Source organism: Ischnura elegans, chromosome 5, assembly GCF_921293095.1.
Source record: "Ischnura elegans chromosome 5, ioIscEleg1.1, whole genome shotgun sequence".
Lineage (NCBI taxonomy): Eukaryota > Metazoa > Arthropoda > Insecta > Odonata > Coenagrionidae > Ischnura > Ischnura elegans.
This window is the reverse complement of record NC_060250.1, coordinates 36,906,794-36,926,926: the sequence shown is the minus strand read 5'-3', so window position 1 is coordinate 36,926,926 and position 20,133 is coordinate 36,906,794. Positions and strand designations below refer to the sequence as shown.

Below are 20,133 nucleotides of genomic sequence, written 5' to 3'. Positions count from 1 at the left end.
AGAGATGGGCAATGTATTCACGATTTTCTTAGCAATGTTTACCCTGTTTTGGCACCATGCTGTATGTATTTGTAACTCTTGGACCCATTCAATTGAAAAAAACAACATACATAGTTGCTAAGTAGGCAGGTGAGGAAAGAGGAGTAGTAAAGATGGAATAGGGGAAGTATTTGTTGGGACGTGCTAGGGAAGTGGTAGACGATATTCCAATAAGCAGAAATTGAACTGTAGATGAACCCTCATACAAAATGGACATTACAATCCCCAGTTTTCTCATTATATGCAAGGACCTCATATATGTAATCTTATATTAACACGTTGAATGCAGATAGCAAGAATTCTCGTCATTCATGCACTTCAACTCATACAATTTTATAGAATACTGCAGTTATTTGGTAATACGCTATCAGTTGTTGCTCATTACTTATTATAAACAGACGTATTGTAACGTTTGATTGGGTCAAGTTATGTTTTAAATATTAGCTTTTTAACCATGTTTAAACCAAAGGCAGTTCACTCAAGCTGACACACATTTTCAATCACAACACCTCTACCCAGGTACATCGTTCCACGGCATGAAAACACCGCGGTACGCAACGAGTTAAAATTGTCATTCCATGTCAGTTCCGAACAAGTGGGAGATTTATACAAGGAAAGAGGATTTGAATGATTGCAGAAAACTCATGACTATATTTAGGATAGACACTCAAACTAGAACTATATGATGGCGATTTCAATTACCGTATTTCTCTGAATGTAGTCCCCCCCCCCCTCTTGAGGCTTCAGTTTCGGGGAAAAATTTTGAAAATGCGTCTGAATATAGTCCCCCCTCTACTTTTACCATGGGCAGTTTTGGAAAAAAAGGGGGGATTATATTCAGCCAAATATGGTAATTGTAGCATAACCTGCACTCAAACATGCACTGTAAATAAACTGCACAAAGTTAAATTTAAAAATTTAATAACAGCCAATTAATTTTCAGGAAGCTTCCAGAAAAATACAACTCAAATCACTTCTCACCAACATTGCATGGAATGAAAAGTGAGTTTCCGAAAATATTTACAGAAAATAACCTATTCCAAGGAATTCAGAGATTTTTCGGCAATTTTTCTCAGAAACGTTTTGTTTTCAGACACTATATTTCGCAGTTTCATCTTCTCCTCAGAACTGAGATAGTTGGTACCACTATCCTTTCGACTATTGAAGTCCTGAGTCATACCCTTCAGCAGAGCCACCAAATACTTGGTAAATTTGATGCTAGAGGCATACTCCTGAGAGCACAATTCAATCCAGTTTATCAAATTGGACAGCAACTCTGGATCAGCACTACCAAAGGCTCCCTCACTCTCTGCTATGGCTTGCAGAAGAGGAAAAAGTTCCTCTTGAACTGTGACTCGGCTCTGATGCAATACTTCCTTGTAAAAGGCCCTTGAAATCGACATTAAAAGGCACCATTAATTATGATAACAGACAAACCAACCACAACCAATAAGACTGATATTCTATGCCAATCACTTCAAGTTAACATCTAACATTACCACCACAAGTTATCCAGTAAAGATAAACACCAAAAATTTGACAGGAAGTTATACTCTTGAACCTGTTAATGCCTAGCAGAACAATTTGGTGCCAGCTGAAAGTATATTAAAAACCAGAATATTTAAAGATATTCCCTCATTTTTGAGAATTAACAATTTCTTAGTAGATACTCAAGTACTGGAAAGTTGGATTTGAAAGAATGTCAACAGTCTCGAAAAATAAGAGTTGTGCTTGAACTAAAAGTCAGAATTTACAGAGCATAGAAGAGGAGACTGATGTCAGGATCTTCAATCTGAAAGATGGAAAAAATCGCATACATAATATACTATTAACCATTGTCGCCAGACAACTAAATTTTAAAATATTTCAGGAACAAACGCCAATGAAGACCAGGCTATTCACAGAGGTAATTTCAGCAGCAACAAATGACAACTTCAACGCTCAAATTTCTTAATGAATGACTAGATAAAGACTATTTTCATTAAATTAACCAGATAAAATGCATAGCAACTGAGTGGAACCAAGAAACCATCAACCAATCCAAATACACAAATATGAGGGACAAAGGTATTTTGATTTTTAATACAGCTGACTCCCGATTATCCGGCTGCGGTTTATCCTGATTACAGATCATACGTGCATGATTTTCACTCTCGCTCAATTTTTTCCTCGATCTTTATAAAAAATTAAAATCGGACACAAAATCATCGGCATTTCTGCATTAATGCTAGGGCTTATTATTTCCGTTAGAATCCCCTTTGCAAATTGCACGCAAGCTGCATTCACGGGAGCGCCGTGTCCCTGTTTTCCAAGCCTCGCAGAGCGTGACCGCGCTCTGCGATCACAGATACACGTCCCGTAGCAGTTGCAACCCGGGCAACTTGTGCGAGATGCAACTACGTGGCGAGGTGCCCGACAATGTAGTTCCCAACGTCGAGCAGTGGTTTTGAGGCATTCGTGCAACTACTCTTCTGTATCCATAACCACACAGTCACGGTTGTGTGGTTTTAAACCCAGGCCTTGCATGGAGCATTAATAATACGAGTGCAACCATGTTATCGCCACTAAAAAGATCACAAACTGGCGAAGAAAGCTCTCATTGAGTCTGGGAAGCACTCTAAAATAAGAGAATAACTGCATAAATAAATTTATATTGTTTGAGTTATGTAATTTATGAACATTGCAAGACATGTAAGCGAAATTTTGGGTTATCCGTGTTTTCCAATTATTCGTGCCGTCTCTCCCCATCATTAGCCCGGATAGTCGGGAGTGTACCTTAATTTGAAACTATAAAACACTTCCAATGCATTTTAGTCATGAAATTCAAAATACAGTAAAACCTCTTTACATCGTAATGGAGGGGACCAAAATTTGGGCAATTTGATGTATGGAGGTTCACTACAGAGAGGTTTTAGTGACAGGCACCAATTTTTAATATCCTTTGGAAATGAAAGGCACTACTGCCTTTTAAACCATTATATTTATGTACTTAAACAAGCATGCATGCATCAGTGAACATATATTTATTATTTAATAATTACAGAAAGTGAGTGCTATCGCATGATTTTTACCATGATTCGAGAGAAAATGATGTGATCTCTCTGAATTCAACAGTCACATAAAATGATTAGGATAGTTGGATACCTTTTTTCTTACTTACTTTTAGGTATGCTCTCATATTGAACAAAATAGCCACAACTAATGATTAACGTGAAAATTACAGCATATTAAAGATATATAAGATTAAAAAAAAGAGTGAAATATTTATTGCTGAAAATGTCATTCCATGTACGTAATCGCAGCTGCATTAATTGTCTCTTGTTGTCTCGGAGCGATTTGCGGAGGTAGTTAGGCTGTCTCGGGGGTATCTCCTTGGTATGGTTGGCGGAGGTTTTACGATATAAAGAGGTTCACTACAAAGAGGTTTGCCTATAAATTTACATGTAAATCAGACGGGACCGTAGGGGTGGTATGATGTATGGAGGTTTATGATGTAATGAGGTTCACTACATAGAGGTTTTACTGTACTTTTTAAAAATTGGTTTCCTGAAACAAAATGCAAATCACAAAAGTATGGAAAATATGTATTTTCATTGCTGCCCATCCCTGAAAATAATAACTGAAAAGTTATCAAAATTAATCAACCTTTTGGTGATAAAAGGATTGAAAGTTAACAATGTTTTCTACCATATAATGTTGCTAATACAAAGTTAAAGATTTTTTTAACAGGAAAAAATACAATAGATTCAACCAATTCAGGCATAATATGGTGGAAGTTCGAAATATTGAAATAAGGTAGTTGCACTTTTACACAATTATTTCTGTTGTCTTGTACCAGATGATTTTTTCAATGGAAATTATTTAAAAACAAAGAGAAAGAATTTTTTTATTAAACCAGCACACCTTGAGAGGCTTGCACCGAGAACAAAAGCCATTTAGAAGCCCCCTGAAGTAAGGGAGACACTAACTGATAAATCACTTCAGCTAGGTGAAACATATTAGTGCTTATTTCATAGCTTGGTGAAGGTATGAATTGTTCCAAGTTTCATCTACATATGAGGCTGTGGATAACGATACCTCATTTTGGGGTTGAATTAATATGGAACCCACAATCTATAATCACAGTTTAACACCACTGGAAAGATGTAAGATTGCATACCTGAACAAAGATGACTTTTGCAAAGGAGGAAGAGATTCTTCCATGACTTTAGTGAGCACTTCAATAGCAGGTTGCATCAAATCGGCAGGCCCATTCAAGAGTTTTGGTGACAGTAGCAACGGTATGCATAGGAGCTGTACACAGGCATCAGGTGAACTAGTGGCCAGTTGAGAAATGGCTGAAGAGAGCACTCGTGGAACAGGAGAGGTCCTCTCCAAGATCTGAAGCAAATTATCCACAAGTTAATTTCTTTTATTTCAACTAAAAAAAACCAAAAACATCATCTCAATTGTCTTAATGCTTTCATTTATAGAAATTGAAAACTACATTGTAATTTCATTAATAAAACCCTGATGGTAACCAATGTGAAAAGTACGGAGGCTTCCCCAGTGATTAAAATGATAATTGTTTTTCAGGTCAATGCCAAATTGACTAACTTTTGGCCCAAAGACAGGAGGTGGAATGCACCTGAAACTGTCGCCGACCAAAATAAGTCAATGCTGCATTAACCAGAAAATAAATTATTAATTCAATATTGTTATTCATTTTCATTTCTTACCGTTAAAAAGGTTTTAGTTGAAAAAGTGCAGTTTAGTTGAATTAGTGCAGTGAAATAAAAAATAAGTGACCATTATATCAAGTAGCACACTTACTCCAAACTACTGCATTATGATTTTCCAAGATTCAAGGATATATTAAAAGATTTAAAAAATAAATCCTTGAATATAATTTTTTATTCAATTTCTAATCATCAATGTGCTCAACTAGTATCAGAGTATACACCTCTTATTGGTCTGCGTATTGTTCTCCATAGATATAACTTACACCAAAAAAGAGAACATGCTGTTGCAAATTTTAATAAAAATTATCCATGGTGGAAAATATTTTTAATCCTATTAATCTAATTATGGTGCTTCGTTGATAATGGCTTCCGGGTGCAGCTGCGTGTTGCGCTTTGTCGTGCAAGCTTTCGCGACCGTTGCAGGTCGCATCATCAGGCGACGAATGAAATTACGGAAATCGGTGGTCAATTAATATACTCGTCCACCTCCCCCATCCACCGGAGTAGTGGGGGAGGGGGGCGGAGTTGACGTCAGCAGAACTCTCACCCCTGTCCTTGAGCGACGAGCGGACTCTTCTTGTCTAGCGCATAACCTTGTTGGTAACATATTCGTCGTCTTCTCTTTCGGAAAATCGTTTTCCACGTCTGGCTGAGTTTAACGCCGTCCACTCTGTTGAAATTTTGGGGGCATTTTTCAATTTCAATAGCCTCCCGAATTAGTCGTCGATGATAAAATTTTTCTTGGGCTAACACCTGCGTCTCGTCGATTAAAATTCGATGTCCATCTTCTGAGTAGGCATGCTCCGCTATCGCCGATTTCTCCGTGTCACGATGTAATATCGCACGGCTGTGTTCTTTGAGACGAGTAGTCACGGAGCGCCCTGTCTGCCCGACGTAAGATTTCCCGCATGAGCACGGGATTCTATAAACGCCTTCCACGTTGAGGGGATGTAGTCGGTCCTTGGCAGATGGAAACAAGTCGCTCATCTTCTTTAATGCTCTGTGGCGCGTCACGATGCCCGCTTTTCTCAGCACACGCGAAATTCTCTCAGACGTTCCAGCGACGTATGGGATGGTGGCATAGGCCACTGGCCTGTTTTTCTCTCTTCTCTCCGCGCAATCTTCAGGTAGGCGTTTATTCGGAATTCTTGCCTGGCGATGGATGAAGGCTTCCGAATATCCATTCTGTCTGAAGGTTTCTTTCACACGATCCTCTTCTTTCTTCAGAGCGCCATCGTCAGAAACCACTCTGGCCCTATGAAGGAGTGTTTTCATGACCGATGCTTTCTGTTGAGGATGATGGTGGGAGTGCGCGTGGAGGTAACGGTCCGTGTGTGTTGCTTTCCTGTACACCGCGTGTCTCAGCGATCCGTTCATGCCTCTCTGCACCAGTACGTCTAAAAAGGGTAGTTCTCCATTCATCTCTATCTCCATGGTGAATTGGATGGATGGGTGGATGCTGTTCAGATGATCGGCGAATTCTTTTAGCGTGTCTTTTCCATGTGGCCATATGACAAATGTGTCGTCGACATATCTAATCCAGCAAGATGGTCGAAGCTTGCTCGAGGCCAAGGCGTCTTCTTCAAAATGCTCCATGTATAAGTTGGCAACAACAGGCGAGAGGGGGCTCCCCATAGCTGCTCCATCCTTTTGTTTGTAAGTTTCTCCGTCCCAAAGAAAGTAGTTGCTCCTCAGGCAGAAATCCGCGAGTTTCGCCTGATGATGCGTCCTGCAACGGTCGCGAAAGCTTGCATGACAAAGCGCAACACGCAGCTGCACCCGGAAGCCATTATCAACGATGCCCCTCGCTGCGAAAACCTACGTTCAAAGCTATCCAGCCTCTACGGGGAGGAAATTCACCAGAAGACTCGAAGATTGGAAAATCTACGGAAGAAGAAATTTCAGCTACTTTCGTCCCTAGCCTTTCTACAGCGTTGCCGTGATTCTGATACAATTCCCATCTGTGTGAAGGTGACTCATCACATCCAGAGCCCAGCAGCCAAGAGGATTCTACATCGAACCAGTTTGGCACTTCTGAGGGAGCGCGTTAAATCTACACGCTACTCTCTCCATTGCTGCACCATGGAGCTGTATTCTCTCCACCTGGAGCTCTCACGCACTCTGCGACCGGAGGATTGGAACCACATCGATCGTATCACCAACGAATCTGCCAGCAGAACCTTCTCTTCGTCTACCAGCAAGCAGAAGAAAAAATTCCAACATCTCCACGAGAGACAGCATCCTCAGCCACCCAACAACAAGGAAAAGTTAATTTGCAACCTTGCGGGCATTCAACTGAGTGACGCAGCCACATCGGTTCTCGCGAAAGGATTAAACTTTGCCTTCTCGCCACGCCATATCCCCGTGGAAGATATCATTACCGGAGTAGAAGTCGCCCTGCGGAAGCTTCCACATCAAGATGCCGAAGAGATTCGGCAAGATGTCGCCAACGTTTTGACGAAGTCTAAGCCTCCACGTCCCAACCTACCTTTGGACCAAAGACGAGCGCTCGACGACCTGAAATCCAATCGTGACATCATCATTCTGGGAGCCGACAAAGGGAATTCCACAGTCGTCATCAACAGAAAGGATTACCAGGCCAAGATTAAGTCACTATTGGAGGATCCGACGTACGAAAAATTGAAGGAGGACCCGACTGCTAAAATTGAACGAGAAGTAAGGGAGCTAATTAAGCGCTCTTCCATTTCTAACGAAGAACAATTTCAAATTTTGCCTTCGTCCGCCAGACCTCCTCGTCTCTACGGGCTGCCGAAGATTCATAAAGAAGGAGTTCCGCTTCGTCCTATCGTCAGCTGCATTGGGTCACCAACCTACGCATTGGCACGCTATCTCGCCAACCACCTCCAACCCTTCATCGGACAGACGGGATCCTGCGTGAAGAATTCGAAAGAATTCATCGAAGTTCTGGAACAACTGAGAATCGCTGACAATGACATCCCCGTCAGTTTCGACGTTGTTTCACTTTTCACAAAGGTTCCCATAAAAGAGTCTGTTGACATCATAAAAAGGCTCACCAAATTCGGGCTTCCGACGGATTTTCCGAAACTCGCGGATTTCTGCCTGAGGAGCAACTACTTTCTTTGGGACGGAGAAACTTACAAACAAAAGGATGGAGCAGCTATGGGGAGCCCCCTCTCGCCTGTTGTTGCCAACTTATACATGGAGCATTTTGAAGAAGACGCCTTGGCCTCGAGCAAGCTTCGACCATCTTGCTGGATTAGATATGTCGACGACACATTTGTCATATGGCCACATGGAAAAGACACGCTAAAAGAATTCGCCGATCATCTGAACAGCATCCACCCATCCATCCAATTCACCATGGAGATAGAGATGAATGGAGAACTACCCTTTTTAGACGTACTGGTGCAGAGAGGCATGAACGGATCGCTGAGACACGCGGTGTACAGGAAAGCAACACACACGGACCGTTACCTCCACGCGCACTCCCACCATCATCCTCAACAGAAAGCATCGGTCATGAAAACACTCCTTCATAGGGCCAGAGTGGTTTCTGACGATGGCGCTCTGAAGAAAGAAGAGGATCGCGTGAAAGAAACCTTCAGACAGAATGGATATTCGGAAGCCTTCATCCATCGCCAGGCAAGAATTCCGAATAAACGCCTACCTGAAGATTGCGCGGAGAGAAGAGAGAAAAACAGGCCAGTGGCCTATGCCACCATCCCATACGTCGCTGGAACGTCTGAGAGAATTTCGCGTGTGCTGAGAAAAGCGGGCATCGTGACGCGCCACAGAGCATTAAAGAAGATGAGCGACTTGTTTCCATCTGCCAAGGACCGACTACATCCCCTCAACGTGGAAGGCGTTTATAGAATCCCGTGCTCATGCGGGAAATCTTACGTCGGGCAGACAGGGCGCCCCGTGACTACTCGTCTCAAAGAACACAGCCGTGCGATATTACATCGTGACACGGAGAAATCGGCGATAGCGGAGCATGCCTACTCAGAAGATGGACATCGAATTTTAATCGACGAGACGCAGGTGTTAGCCCAAGAAAAATTTTATCATCGACGACTAATTCGGGAGGCTATTGAAATTGAAAAATGCCCCCAAAATTTCAACAGAGTGGACGGCGTTAAACTCAGCCAGACGTGGAAAACGATTTTCCGAAAGAGAAGACGACGAATATGTTACCAACAAGGTTATGTGCTAGACAAGAAGAGTCCGCTCGTCGCTCAAGGACAGGGGTGAGAGTTCCGCTGACGTCAACTCCGATCCCCTCCCCACTACTCCGGTGGATGGGGGAGGTGGACGAGTATATTAATTGACCACCGATTTCCGTAATTTCATTCATCGCCTGATGATGCGACCTGCAACGGTCGCGAAAGCTTGCACGACAAAGCGCAACACGCAGCTGCACCCGGAAGCCATTATCAACGATGCCCCTCGCTGCGAAAACCTACGTTCAAAGCTAATTATGGTGCTGTCCAAGACTTAATCATGGCTCGCTCACTACTGGCATTATAGAAACTACTGTGGGTCGCCTTTTGTGACAAATAGCATGTTAGGCACCCAGTTCACTGGCTTGCCTTCTGGTGTTACATAAAAAGAGTGACATACCCTTTGAGACTATAAAGAGGCTTTTGGTAAAAATGTTGAATGTGAAGAATTAATAGGAATAAACGACATATATGATGGTTTCTGAATGACCAGCCTTGCTAGGCAGGAAAATCCATACCATTCATATTATTAATATTAATTTTGATGAGCAGCTAAAAATGAGTGAAAACTATTATTATTGACGGCTAATATCTTTTGAGTTTCAATGGCAAATGAACCTAGAAAGCTTACACCATTTCAAAATGCATAATGAAAATTACTGCACAAAATAACGGCTATGAATGCTTGCAAATGAGGATGTTTTGAAACACCATATTAGAATACTATGATTGGGACTGATGTTCCTCCCAATAAAAGCAATACAAAAAAGTTATGCAGGAAATTGGTTCATAACTGCTACTTCCCAGATGGCATGGGTGCTTACTTGGGATTTTTGTATCTGGCGAAAATAGGGATACAAGAATTCTCACATTTGATGAATGCATTAAGATTATGGGAATACTATGCATTGTTTGATTCATGAATTATCGTATATTGAAAGAAGAAACATAAATATCTCGAATATGACAGCAATCGATGTACAGTGGCATCATTTTTTTTATTAGCCCCTCAACGCCATCATGCGTACCCAGTACGCGCCCTTTAAATTTCGTATGCCGCCGTCATGCGTACCCAATACGCTTCCTGACCTACTGTTTATAATATTTTTTCTCCGCCAGATATTGTATGTTAAATTAAAACTAATTACTCTATCTTTTGAAGAAATGTTTTTCCTTTCCAATAAAATATTCATAGCGGTTTTATGCCTTCAAGATTTTTTAAAAATGCTTCGATAAAATTCCGTTTTAAACCAGCGCCTTGACGACTTCGGTCCAAAAACTCATCGCCTTATTTCAGCTGTTCTATCATGAAAACTTCCGCCTATTCTGCTTGAGAGACGTCTAGAAGGGTCAGCTACTTTAGCTTGAGATACGGTATCTTCTAAGCTCAATGCCATCTCTCCGTCTTCTCCTTGTTTGTCGTCACCTCGAGCCCCAAGTGTGTTTGGTCCGCCTCGTTAGTCCTAAGCGAAGGGGCCATGTGCTTCGCTCTGCATTAATTTTTTTATTTATTTTTTTCTGGACAGTAATCAACGAAGATAAGATTCCATCTAAACAGTCAGCGTATACCAGGGCCCCTTCGAGATATTTTCTCATCTCTTGAGGGAGCTTCTAAACCACGAGCTTCAGTCCACCCAGTCCACCAGAGTCATTCATGCTGTGTGGTGTTCGTTCAGGCAGTGTGCTGAAATTCTCATCGGGTGTACTTCCTGTGTGTGGTATTTTTTTTATAATTGGGGATCCTACAAAATGGGAATAGTATTGAAAGGCAAAAAAGAGACTCGGAATTCTGTTTGTGTGTTAGGCTACAGTAAAATCATTGGTGGGGTGAATTTCAAGGACCTGTTATTGCATTCGTACGTAATGGAAAGAAAACGCCATTACAAGTGATGTATGAAGTTATTTAGGAGACTATTGAATGAGGCAGTCCTAAATTCATATGTTGTTTACAGGAAAAACACGTATAAAAATTTGACTTATAATTGCGCGTGCCATTGGGTGAGATAATATTTTTGAAATATCCAACGTCATACTAACTGTTTGTACTTGGCCGTCACTCATTACACAATTTAGTACCAAGACTCACAAAAATTGATTTCCTAAAGACAATTCCTGCAGCTGGGAAGAAATCAAAGTCTCTAAGGAGGTGTGCAGTTTGTGCGTAATATGGGAAATGAAGAGTTTGCGTGTACTGTTGTGAAAAATGTGCAGTGGGATTATGTTTGGATTGCTTCAAATCATGTCAGAGCAGATTTTCTAAGGTAAATCATTTGAATATTTGGATATTGACGTTTGAAACATTAGCATGTGACTACCTATATGAAATGATATGGTAATAATGGAACAAAGTCAGAGAAGTGGGTGGAGTGGTAAATTTTCAAGTAGGCGAAACGGGTAATCCTATCGAAAGTATCCAATCTGTTATGAAATTTTCAACCCCAAATAACTAAATTACATCATGTACTTGTATCTTTTAAATGCATGGAATGTTAGAGATCTCGTAGCTTATTCGAAACCAAATAAAAATCTTTCAAAATTGAAAATTTATTCATTAGTTCATAAAAAGAGATACACAAAACAATAAATATTTCTTCCAATCGCTCGAAAAATTATTATATAGTAGCGCATTATAATACGCAAGTTTACAAAAATTTTCAACGATACTGATCATATACTATGAAAGATATAAATTATTGAATGATAGTATACCAAAAAGGCGAAGATTTTTAAATCTCATCCGGCCGCTGAGATGGGATTTAATTAAATGCCTGCCGCGCTTGAGGGGTTAATGACTAAATTAAGAGAGATTAATTATTAAGAGATAAAATGGTAATTACCTCAGGCAAAATAATGTGCTGGTAGAGAGCCGGAGCCCACCTGCTCTGAACAAGCATGTTTTCTTCTACTGGTGGGCAAAAACTTAGCAAAAGATTAGCCACGCTTTCTTCATCACATAAGCCATTTCTAACGGCAAGTAGCACTTTCGCAGCATCATTCCCATCTACCTTGGCAGAAATACCTGATAATGGCTCCTTCTTAAGGCAGTCACATATATCACCAATGATTTTCGGTACTTCGTCATCCTCCTCAACAAGAGGATCCTGAGACAGTGAATGGGAATAAAACATAATTAGTAAGATATAAATTTGAAAATAAAAATGAAATATAAATCAAAGAAATAGAACGATCAACAACTTTGCTATTTCCACGTGGTAATTTATTGAGACCAACCATGGATTCGTTACAGCGTAACATTATCAAGGTGATAATGTTAAAGCATGTAGGTACACGAAATCATGGTCGGTCTCAATAAATTACCATGTGGAAATAGCAAAGTTGTTGATCCTTATATTCCTGCGATTATGGATTTCCACCAAGTTACGCCCGTTACTATTAATTATAGACGAATAAAAGTAAGCTAAAACTCGTTAGGTAGAAGACGATAAAAAAATTTTTATCATAATACTTCACTTAAACGTTCACCTTACCTCTAAATCTGATAATGCACTTTTATCAAGAGTTCCACCTTCTAATTCGATTTCGCCCTCATTATCTTCCGGAGTTTCAAGTTTCGACCCATCAGTCTCTGTTTCTTTTCCAGCTAAACCTTTATCGTCAGCTAACTTGACGACACCACGTTTCTGAAAATTTTCGGCTTTCAGTTTGTTCATCACAAAGCACCATGATTTATTATTCAAATATTTACATTCTCCCAGCCTCGATGACTGACACTTAAAGAGAGCTGTCAATGATTTCAAATCATCTTGTGAGGCATCAGTGAACTTCCATGTTCCCCACGTTTGACGAAAACTGCACATTTTTGCATCAAAACAAATTATAAATCGTCGCACGTTATCCGTCGTAATCAAAATAGTATCCCATTTTTGAATAATCGCCTTCGATAGATGAGCTGCTTACTTTAAACGAAGCTAGTTCCCGATGAATGATTGGTAGATAGAAAACGGACAGGAAAATCATGGCAAGATGCATGAATGAATAAAACCTTAGACCACATACGGTATAAGCACGAATATTACAATAATAGTAATGGATTCCCCTTGGGTCTAAGAATAAAACGCACCGCAAGTGCTGTCAAAATCATGGTCCTGTACTAGGTCTATGGTCCTCTCAAAACCGTCAACAAGAAATCAACATTGGCGCCAATCCGGCAACACTGAATTAAAACAAAAACGATTTGATTTGTTCTAGAAAGGCAACCACGGCAACAACGGGTTGCGGAACAGATGATAAGACAAAATTATTGGCACCGTAATTTATCAGCAAAATCGATTGCTCCATAGACCTATAGATGAGTAACGCATCAACTAGCAAAATTCTACACCTATCATCTTGCACCGAGTAAGTTCTACTCTTATTTAATTCTAACATTTTCCTAGCCCACAAGTTGTTATATCGGAAAAAATCTGAACAAAAAGGCAGTCGTCACCCTACAATGGAGGGATATTCAAGCAGTGATAGCGCAGAAGAAATTACGATTCCAATGCCATGGGGAAATATTTGCGGTAAGTGGCTGCAAATGTATTTATGCTGTGCTTGGGTTTCTATGATAAGCGATGTAGCAGTATAGTTAATATTGTCGTGTTGCAGGAAAATGGTGGGGACCTCGCCAGGTGAAACCTGTTATTGCCCTTCACGGATGGCAAGATAATGCTGGCACCTTTGACAAATTGGCACCGCATTTGCCCTCAACAATGAGCTTACTGGCAATTGACTTGCCCGGGCATGGGAAATCCTCTCATTACCCTCTGGGGCAGAGTTATTTTTTATATTGGGATGGCCTGGTTGTGCTACGCCGTATAGTTAAGCATTTTCGGTGGGATAAAATATCAATCCTCGGCCACTCTCTAGGAGGTGGCATTGGGTTCATGTATGCTGGATCTTATCCAGATGAGGTAGAACATTTAATATGCATAGATATAGCAAGTCCTGTCATTAGAGAAAATGAAAGTATGATACAGGGAATCAGTGCTACAGTTGACAAAGTTCTGGATTATGAAAAAAAGCTAGACAAGGCTTTGCCAGCTTATACTTATGATGAGGCCCTGCACCTAGTAATGACAGCTTACAGAGGATCATTGACTGAAGATTCATGCAAAGTGTTGATGAAGAGAGGACTGCAGGAATCCCCGGATGGAAAAGGATATCACTTTAGCCGAGATGTTCGTGTGAAAGTGGGTGGCTTAGGAATGTTAAGCAAAGAAACTGTTATGACCTTTGCATCTAGCATCAAATGCAAAGTTTTGAATATCAAGGGCAGGCCTGGTATGAGTTTTGATAAGGAAGAGTATTATCATAAAGTATTGTCCAAAATTAAAGAATCTGCTGAAAAATTAGAATTTCATGAAATTCCTGGAACTCATCATTTACATCTAAATGATCCAGAGAGTATTGCTTCTATAGTAATTAATTTCTTGAAATGCTAGAATTGAAGATAGGCAACAAATTATCTTAACCCATGGAAGTAAATATCCTTATTTATTGTAACATTCATATTCCACAAATAAATATCCAAGTTTCTAGGTGATGCAAGATTTTCCAGATAATTGATTGATAAAATCAATACATGAAACATTCTAAATGAAGACAGTTGTTAATTCACCATAATTATATGAAAGATGCACCAGCTACCAATTAATTAATAAAATATTAGAAATATTATTTAAACAATATACTTCTGGAAAATATGCTATAAAATTTCTGTTATGTGGAGCCTAAGGAAAGTACAATTCAAGACATTTCTATGTAATAAGATGGAAACGGCCATAGTTATTTTACACATTTATTAACTCATACGATTTCAATGCTAACATGTCTTTCTCAACAGCTGTATAGTTCCATTGATGAATTCCTGGAACACATCAATTGATAAGAGGTCTGAAGGCCATTTTACACAAGGCACATCATTATGCAATCAGACCTATGTAAGAAGGCACATTCAAAATTGCGTCGTGTAAAGTGGTGAATTGCTAAAACACAGACGAAACGGTAAAATAGCCCCCACTCTAATTCTAAGCTCGCATTCTTGAAATTTCAATATGTTTTCAGGAGTAACCTGTGCAATGAAGTGCCCCATGCAAAATGGCTCTTGAGAATGACACGTAAACACTAAAACAAGTTGAGTTTATAAAGTGTGGAAAATTACCATCACTGTTTTCTTCTTATTACCACACAGTAAGAGATTTGAGAGTAATTATTGTTTCTACACGACTTATATACAAGGTAATTGTTACCTCTAATAGAAAAACTCGACCACATTTTTGTCAATGAATACATACACCATTAAAGTGAAATTTATTGTAAAGGTTAACTGGCAGAATTAAATATGGAGCAATGCTACTTAAAGTTATCCAATGATTGTAACTGATGCATTCTCATTCATCATTTATTTAAGTTAATAGTTCCAACAACACAGGATAGAGAATATTATAAAAGAAATAGTGCAAAATTCAGATATCCTAGCAACAACCAGATGAAGGGATGAAATATAGTATGCACATGGTTTATGAAAATGCATAACAGAGTGAATATGAATTGCTTGATTCACAGTAATAGATGCCACTATTCTGTTTCTCAGTAAAATACAGCTTATGAACACAGACTCCTTAGACCTCTTCACAACATCAATGTAACACAATTTCATAAGGTGCGAGGTTATACAGATAATAAAATTCATTAATAAATAGCTTCACTGAATAGCAGCTTAACTTTGGCACTATATGTATTGTATCAACTAGTGTGACAAATTGTATTTTTTATCTGAATTAGGTGCCTTAAAATTACAAGGTTAAACACATTCTCTATCTTTGGACTACAAAATATTACAGCTAGGAAAATATTTTTACTGACTGGGTAGTTAACCCTGAATACAGTCCATACAAAAGCTTAAGTCCTCCAGATACACAGAATAGGGAAGGCAAAACATATGAGACGAAGTAAGGGGAAATGTGAACTGATTGCAAGGAGAAATATCAATAAAGCATGTAAATGTCGCAGAAGAATTCCGAGCCATTAAGGACAATTAGACTCCCGGAGGAGGATGCCAGCCATATGCGTGCTACATCAAGTACGCGACAACACCCCCATCAAAATACACACTGCTGAATAATTGTTGGCATTCAAATCCATTGAAAAGATATAATTAAAGTTGGCAGCATCAATCATAAACAAGAGCCCACCTCTGCATGGGCGTAGCCAGCGAGGGGCAGCTGCCCCCCCCCCCCCTATATGCAAATGTCAAGGAAAATAATATTTATTCAAGCAAATAATTTAAAAAATAATACAGAGCTGTTGCAGTTTCCTTAATTTGTTGATTTCATTCACCTTTTCCATGCTTTAATCTTACCTACAAATTGAACAACCATGCCTCCCCCCCCCCCTATTCTAGTCTTGATCCTGGGTACGCCCTTGCGCCTCTGTTATTTTCAACCTGCAACAGCATCAAACTTATCTACTGCGCAACGCCTCGAGCTTTTGCTTTTATAAAACAGTACACGGACATACTAGGGTTTTTTCAATTAAAATAAAGAGTGAACATCATCTTCAGTAATAACTCTACCCAAGTTATCATACTCCGTGACATATTCCACTCTCACACACCTTTGTGCAATGGCAAAAATCAGGAATCAGGTACCAATTTTTCTAAAGGTATATATTTGTGAGCCAAACTGAAACAAATTGATTGTACATGGCAATCTTGCTCAAGGAAAAGAGCTCATTTTACTCCGGGGATGAACAAAAAAAACATCAACGACCTTAAAAGGGTTTCCTCATCCAACCAACAGCACCTATCATTAAATGATGACGCAACTAATGGTAGTGATAGATATTAATCATTATCAGAAAAAAATTAAAATAAGGCAAACCATTAAATCAGTCAAAACGATAGTTCCCTGAAACTAATTCTGTCTGATACGGGAGTCGCACGCAATAAAACTGCCCGCTTGTCGCGTACACTAAGAAAAACAGCTAAGTATGTTACCTCCGCATCACTACCTAAATTATTTGTGATGCACACTTTGCCTTCCCCTAATAACTTAATACTGGCGCGTTGGACATGTAAATATTGTATTGGGATATCATATCGGAAACGCAAAACGTTCACTTCCCACTGACTTGCACCCTCTTCTTTTTCGGCTTTTCCTTGCTATTAATTTCTGGGTTTGGTGCAGGTTTCAGTTTCAAAAGTTTTGCTTTACAAGCCTGAAGGTAAATGTCCGTTGGACAGAAGCAAGCCATTAAGCGGAGTTGTGTTTCTGCTATATTAAGTTCCTGTAAAGCAATAACATGGGAGGAGGTAAAACAAAAATTCGAGAGAATACTGCACTGGAATCACCATAACCAGCGTGATGCAGTACCTTAAGAAATGACATGTTCCTGGAATTCGCGTCCTTACGACCTAATGTCTCTATTCGTTTGCGAATTAAATCATTTTCCACTTCATCGTAAGTTGTAATCCTTTGCTCCGATGTAGAATTCGAACTCCTTGTTCCATATACTTTCTCCCTTAAAAATCAGTATGTCATAAAAGAGGAGTACAAATCCAACTGTGTTTTTCATGCACTCAAAAGTTTACTTACAGTGCCTTTAGTTTCAGCAAAATTGATGATTCTCTATTAGAAAACTTATTAAAAACGTCAAAATATTCTGTGAACGATCCCATTTACAATAATAATGGGTTAACGCAAAAATTCAAGAATGTAAATAAAAATCAATCGCCACTATCAGCCCTCCTTGTTTACCAACAATTCCAACGCCCAACCCCCAGATGAACAAAACGACGTCGAATTGCGAATTTTCGCGCCATGATACAATTTGAGTTAAAAGGCAGTCTCCTTGGACGGAAGAAGAGAAAGTGAAGAACTCTCTCACGGAGATTAGACAATATTTCAATATATCCGTGAAAATTTTAAATTAAATAATGTTGGAATGTATGCAATTCTATCTGTTGTTTGGACGTTTCCAATATAAATAAAAAGGTTCGATACGTGTGTATCGGGCAGTCTGGGTATTGTTGACTGACTGGAATGCACGGTTTTGCACTCTGAACCTTTGTACCTCATGAATAACAAATAATTATTTATAAATTTCACATCGTGGCTAAGCTATACCTGATTCAATCCTCCGCAGGTCCGCGGAGAAGTGGGGGTGTAAATATGTACCATCGGCGAAAAATCCTGGGTATTTATGTTATCAGAGCTTTTACTCGCCCTCGTGCCCCGGTGATTGCAGGGGAGTTTGGGTTTCAAGGTGTGCCCGATTATCAATCTATCAGTGATTTGCCACGGGGTTAGGTCCTTTTGGCTATCTTTTAGGAAATTTTCGGTTTTAAGGAAACGTCACTAAGCGAGAGGAAGGTATCCGTTGAAATTCAACAGAGGGAGGAGGAGGGTAAATTAATGGAATTAAATATACTAGGGACTCAAAGTTTGTTTAACCGCACTGAAAATGAGGCATCGTTTTGCACAATCTTTTCGTCTCGAGTACACCACACCTCTCCGTCTTCAAATGCAACCTACACTCGTCATCCCCACATCCTCTCTTTATTAAGCATTTTACTAATACTTCTCTCCTCCATATTATCCCTAAAAACATCTGCTCCGCATTTCCTTCGGTTAGCTTCCTCTCCTCGTCAAGCATAAACATTTCTTTGGGTCAGGGTAATATCTTCCATTTCGAATAAATTACAAGTATTGCAAGTATTGACCAAAATTATCATCAATGCATAAGACGTTTTGGATTTTAAGGGTGCATCTGCGTTCAGAGATCGAGTGCACAGAAAACCAAAAAATGTAATGTTTCTGAGTAGAATGATGAATACATGCTCAGGCCTCATTAACTTGGGAGGAAAAAAGGGAAGAGTAATATTAATTTAATATTAAGCAGGGACATATAATAATATACGTAGTTACAGGATATAAAATAGTTATAACTCATAATTATAAACTTTTACCGAATTGAGAAGGATCTTATTACCCGAGCTCTTCATCTCGGATACTTTCCTGGTCCTCCCTAAACCGAAATTACGGGAAGATACCTCTACCACCGACTTTAATTATTCTTCGCTAATTTTAATCTTAAAAAAACCTGATGATTTTCCTCAAGTTTTCCCCAACAATATGGTGGATTCCTATTATTTTTTTATTGCCTAAATCGAAAAATTATTACTCCTGGAGTACGTATTTCACGCTTTTAGATTTTTATATGATGATATCTATTTTTCACGATTAAATGAAAAGTGAAAATTTTCAAGCGTGCGAAAACGTGACGGGTAAGTATGTGACGTTACGTCGTAAAATCTGGTTGATTTTTCACGTAAGTCCAGACAGGGGAAATACTCCAACCGTCGGTCACATGCTGGATCAGGGAAAAGACTCCACAAACAAGAAAAACAGCTCACAAGAAAAGGGCAGCCAAAAAATAATTTACGAGTTATTACCGTACGATATCTATTCAAAGTAGAGTATTCAAAAAAAATCAGAAGTATTACAGAAAACAATGATAGTAAATTCATGATCCCAAGGAAACATTACCAGCAGAAAATTGCTCTAAATATGCCATGGCTCACAAGACATGTGACTCCCATGCAGGTCAGGAAGAAAAGGGGCTCGCCTAAGCAAGGCGAGACAGCATTTGAGGGGAGGGCTTCTTCCAGGGAGTGGAGGGGTAGCCAGGCGAATTCAACAACCGCCCACTGATGCGTCACTGCCCCTGCAGAAACGGCCGCTCCGCAAAACACCATTCCCTGGTTTTGAGACAAAGCCAGCACCCAGAATTTTCCCCTCAACATCTGGGTTGGAGACCTCAGAGGAATCGTTCATTGGAACACATGGAGGGGAAGGAGATACTGGGGTGAGGTGTTGGAGAGAGAGAGAGTTTGTGATAGGACAATGGTAAAACTTCTCACTCCAAGTGCAATACTAAGGCCTTAGCACCGATTTCCCCTTGCTTGCCAAGGAGAAGTATTTCTCCGCAGTAGTCCTATATAAGTCTTGCATTGCAGGTAGGCTGGTTCGGAGGCTGGTTCGGAGGCTGCTTCGGAGGCTGTTTCAGAGACTGTTTCCAGAGACAGGATTTTCCAGAGACAGGATTTTGCGAGACAGGGCACTTTGCTACAGGGACCCTTTGCGCAAAAAATCCTTTGCGCGAAAAAA

The 20,133-nt window shown here is 39.8% G+C and overlaps 3 protein-coding genes across 3 annotated transcripts; 1 reads left to right on the top strand and 2 right to left on the bottom strand.

Moving 5' to 3' along the window:
* Positions 1 to 943: 943 nt before the first annotated feature.
* LOC124158732 lies at positions 944 to 13,061 on the bottom strand. The gene is made up of 4 exons (XM_046533998.1): positions 12,451 to 13,061; positions 11,800 to 12,063; positions 4,199 to 4,419; positions 944 to 1,428 (listed from the first exon to the last, which is right to left on the bottom strand). The coding sequence occupies exons 1-4, from the start codon at positions 12,778 to 12,780 to the stop codon at positions 1,074 to 1,076; spliced, it is 1,170 nt and encodes a 389-aa protein (XP_046389954.1). The 5' UTR covers positions 12,781 to 13,061; the 3' UTR covers positions 944 to 1,073.
* A 139-nt stretch (positions 13,062 to 13,200) lies between these two features.
* LOC124158733 (probable serine hydrolase) lies at positions 13,201 to 15,343 on the top strand. Its single transcript, XM_046533999.1, has 2 exons — positions 13,201 to 13,485; positions 13,571 to 15,343. The coding sequence occupies exons 1-2, from the start codon at positions 13,416 to 13,418 to the stop codon at positions 14,404 to 14,406; spliced, it is 906 nt and encodes a 301-aa protein (XP_046389955.1). The 5' UTR covers positions 13,201 to 13,415; the 3' UTR covers positions 14,407 to 15,343.
* A 1,287-nt stretch (positions 15,344 to 16,630) lies between these two features.
* LOC124158734 lies at positions 16,631 to 17,751 on the bottom strand. The gene is made up of 3 exons (XM_046534000.1): positions 17,560 to 17,751; positions 17,338 to 17,485; positions 16,631 to 17,251 (listed from the first exon to the last, which is right to left on the bottom strand). The coding sequence occupies exons 1-3, from the start codon at positions 17,640 to 17,642 to the stop codon at positions 17,081 to 17,083; spliced, it is 402 nt and encodes a 133-aa protein (XP_046389956.1). The 5' UTR covers positions 17,643 to 17,751; the 3' UTR covers positions 16,631 to 17,080.
* Between the last annotated feature and the right edge of the window lie 2,382 nt (positions 17,752 to 20,133).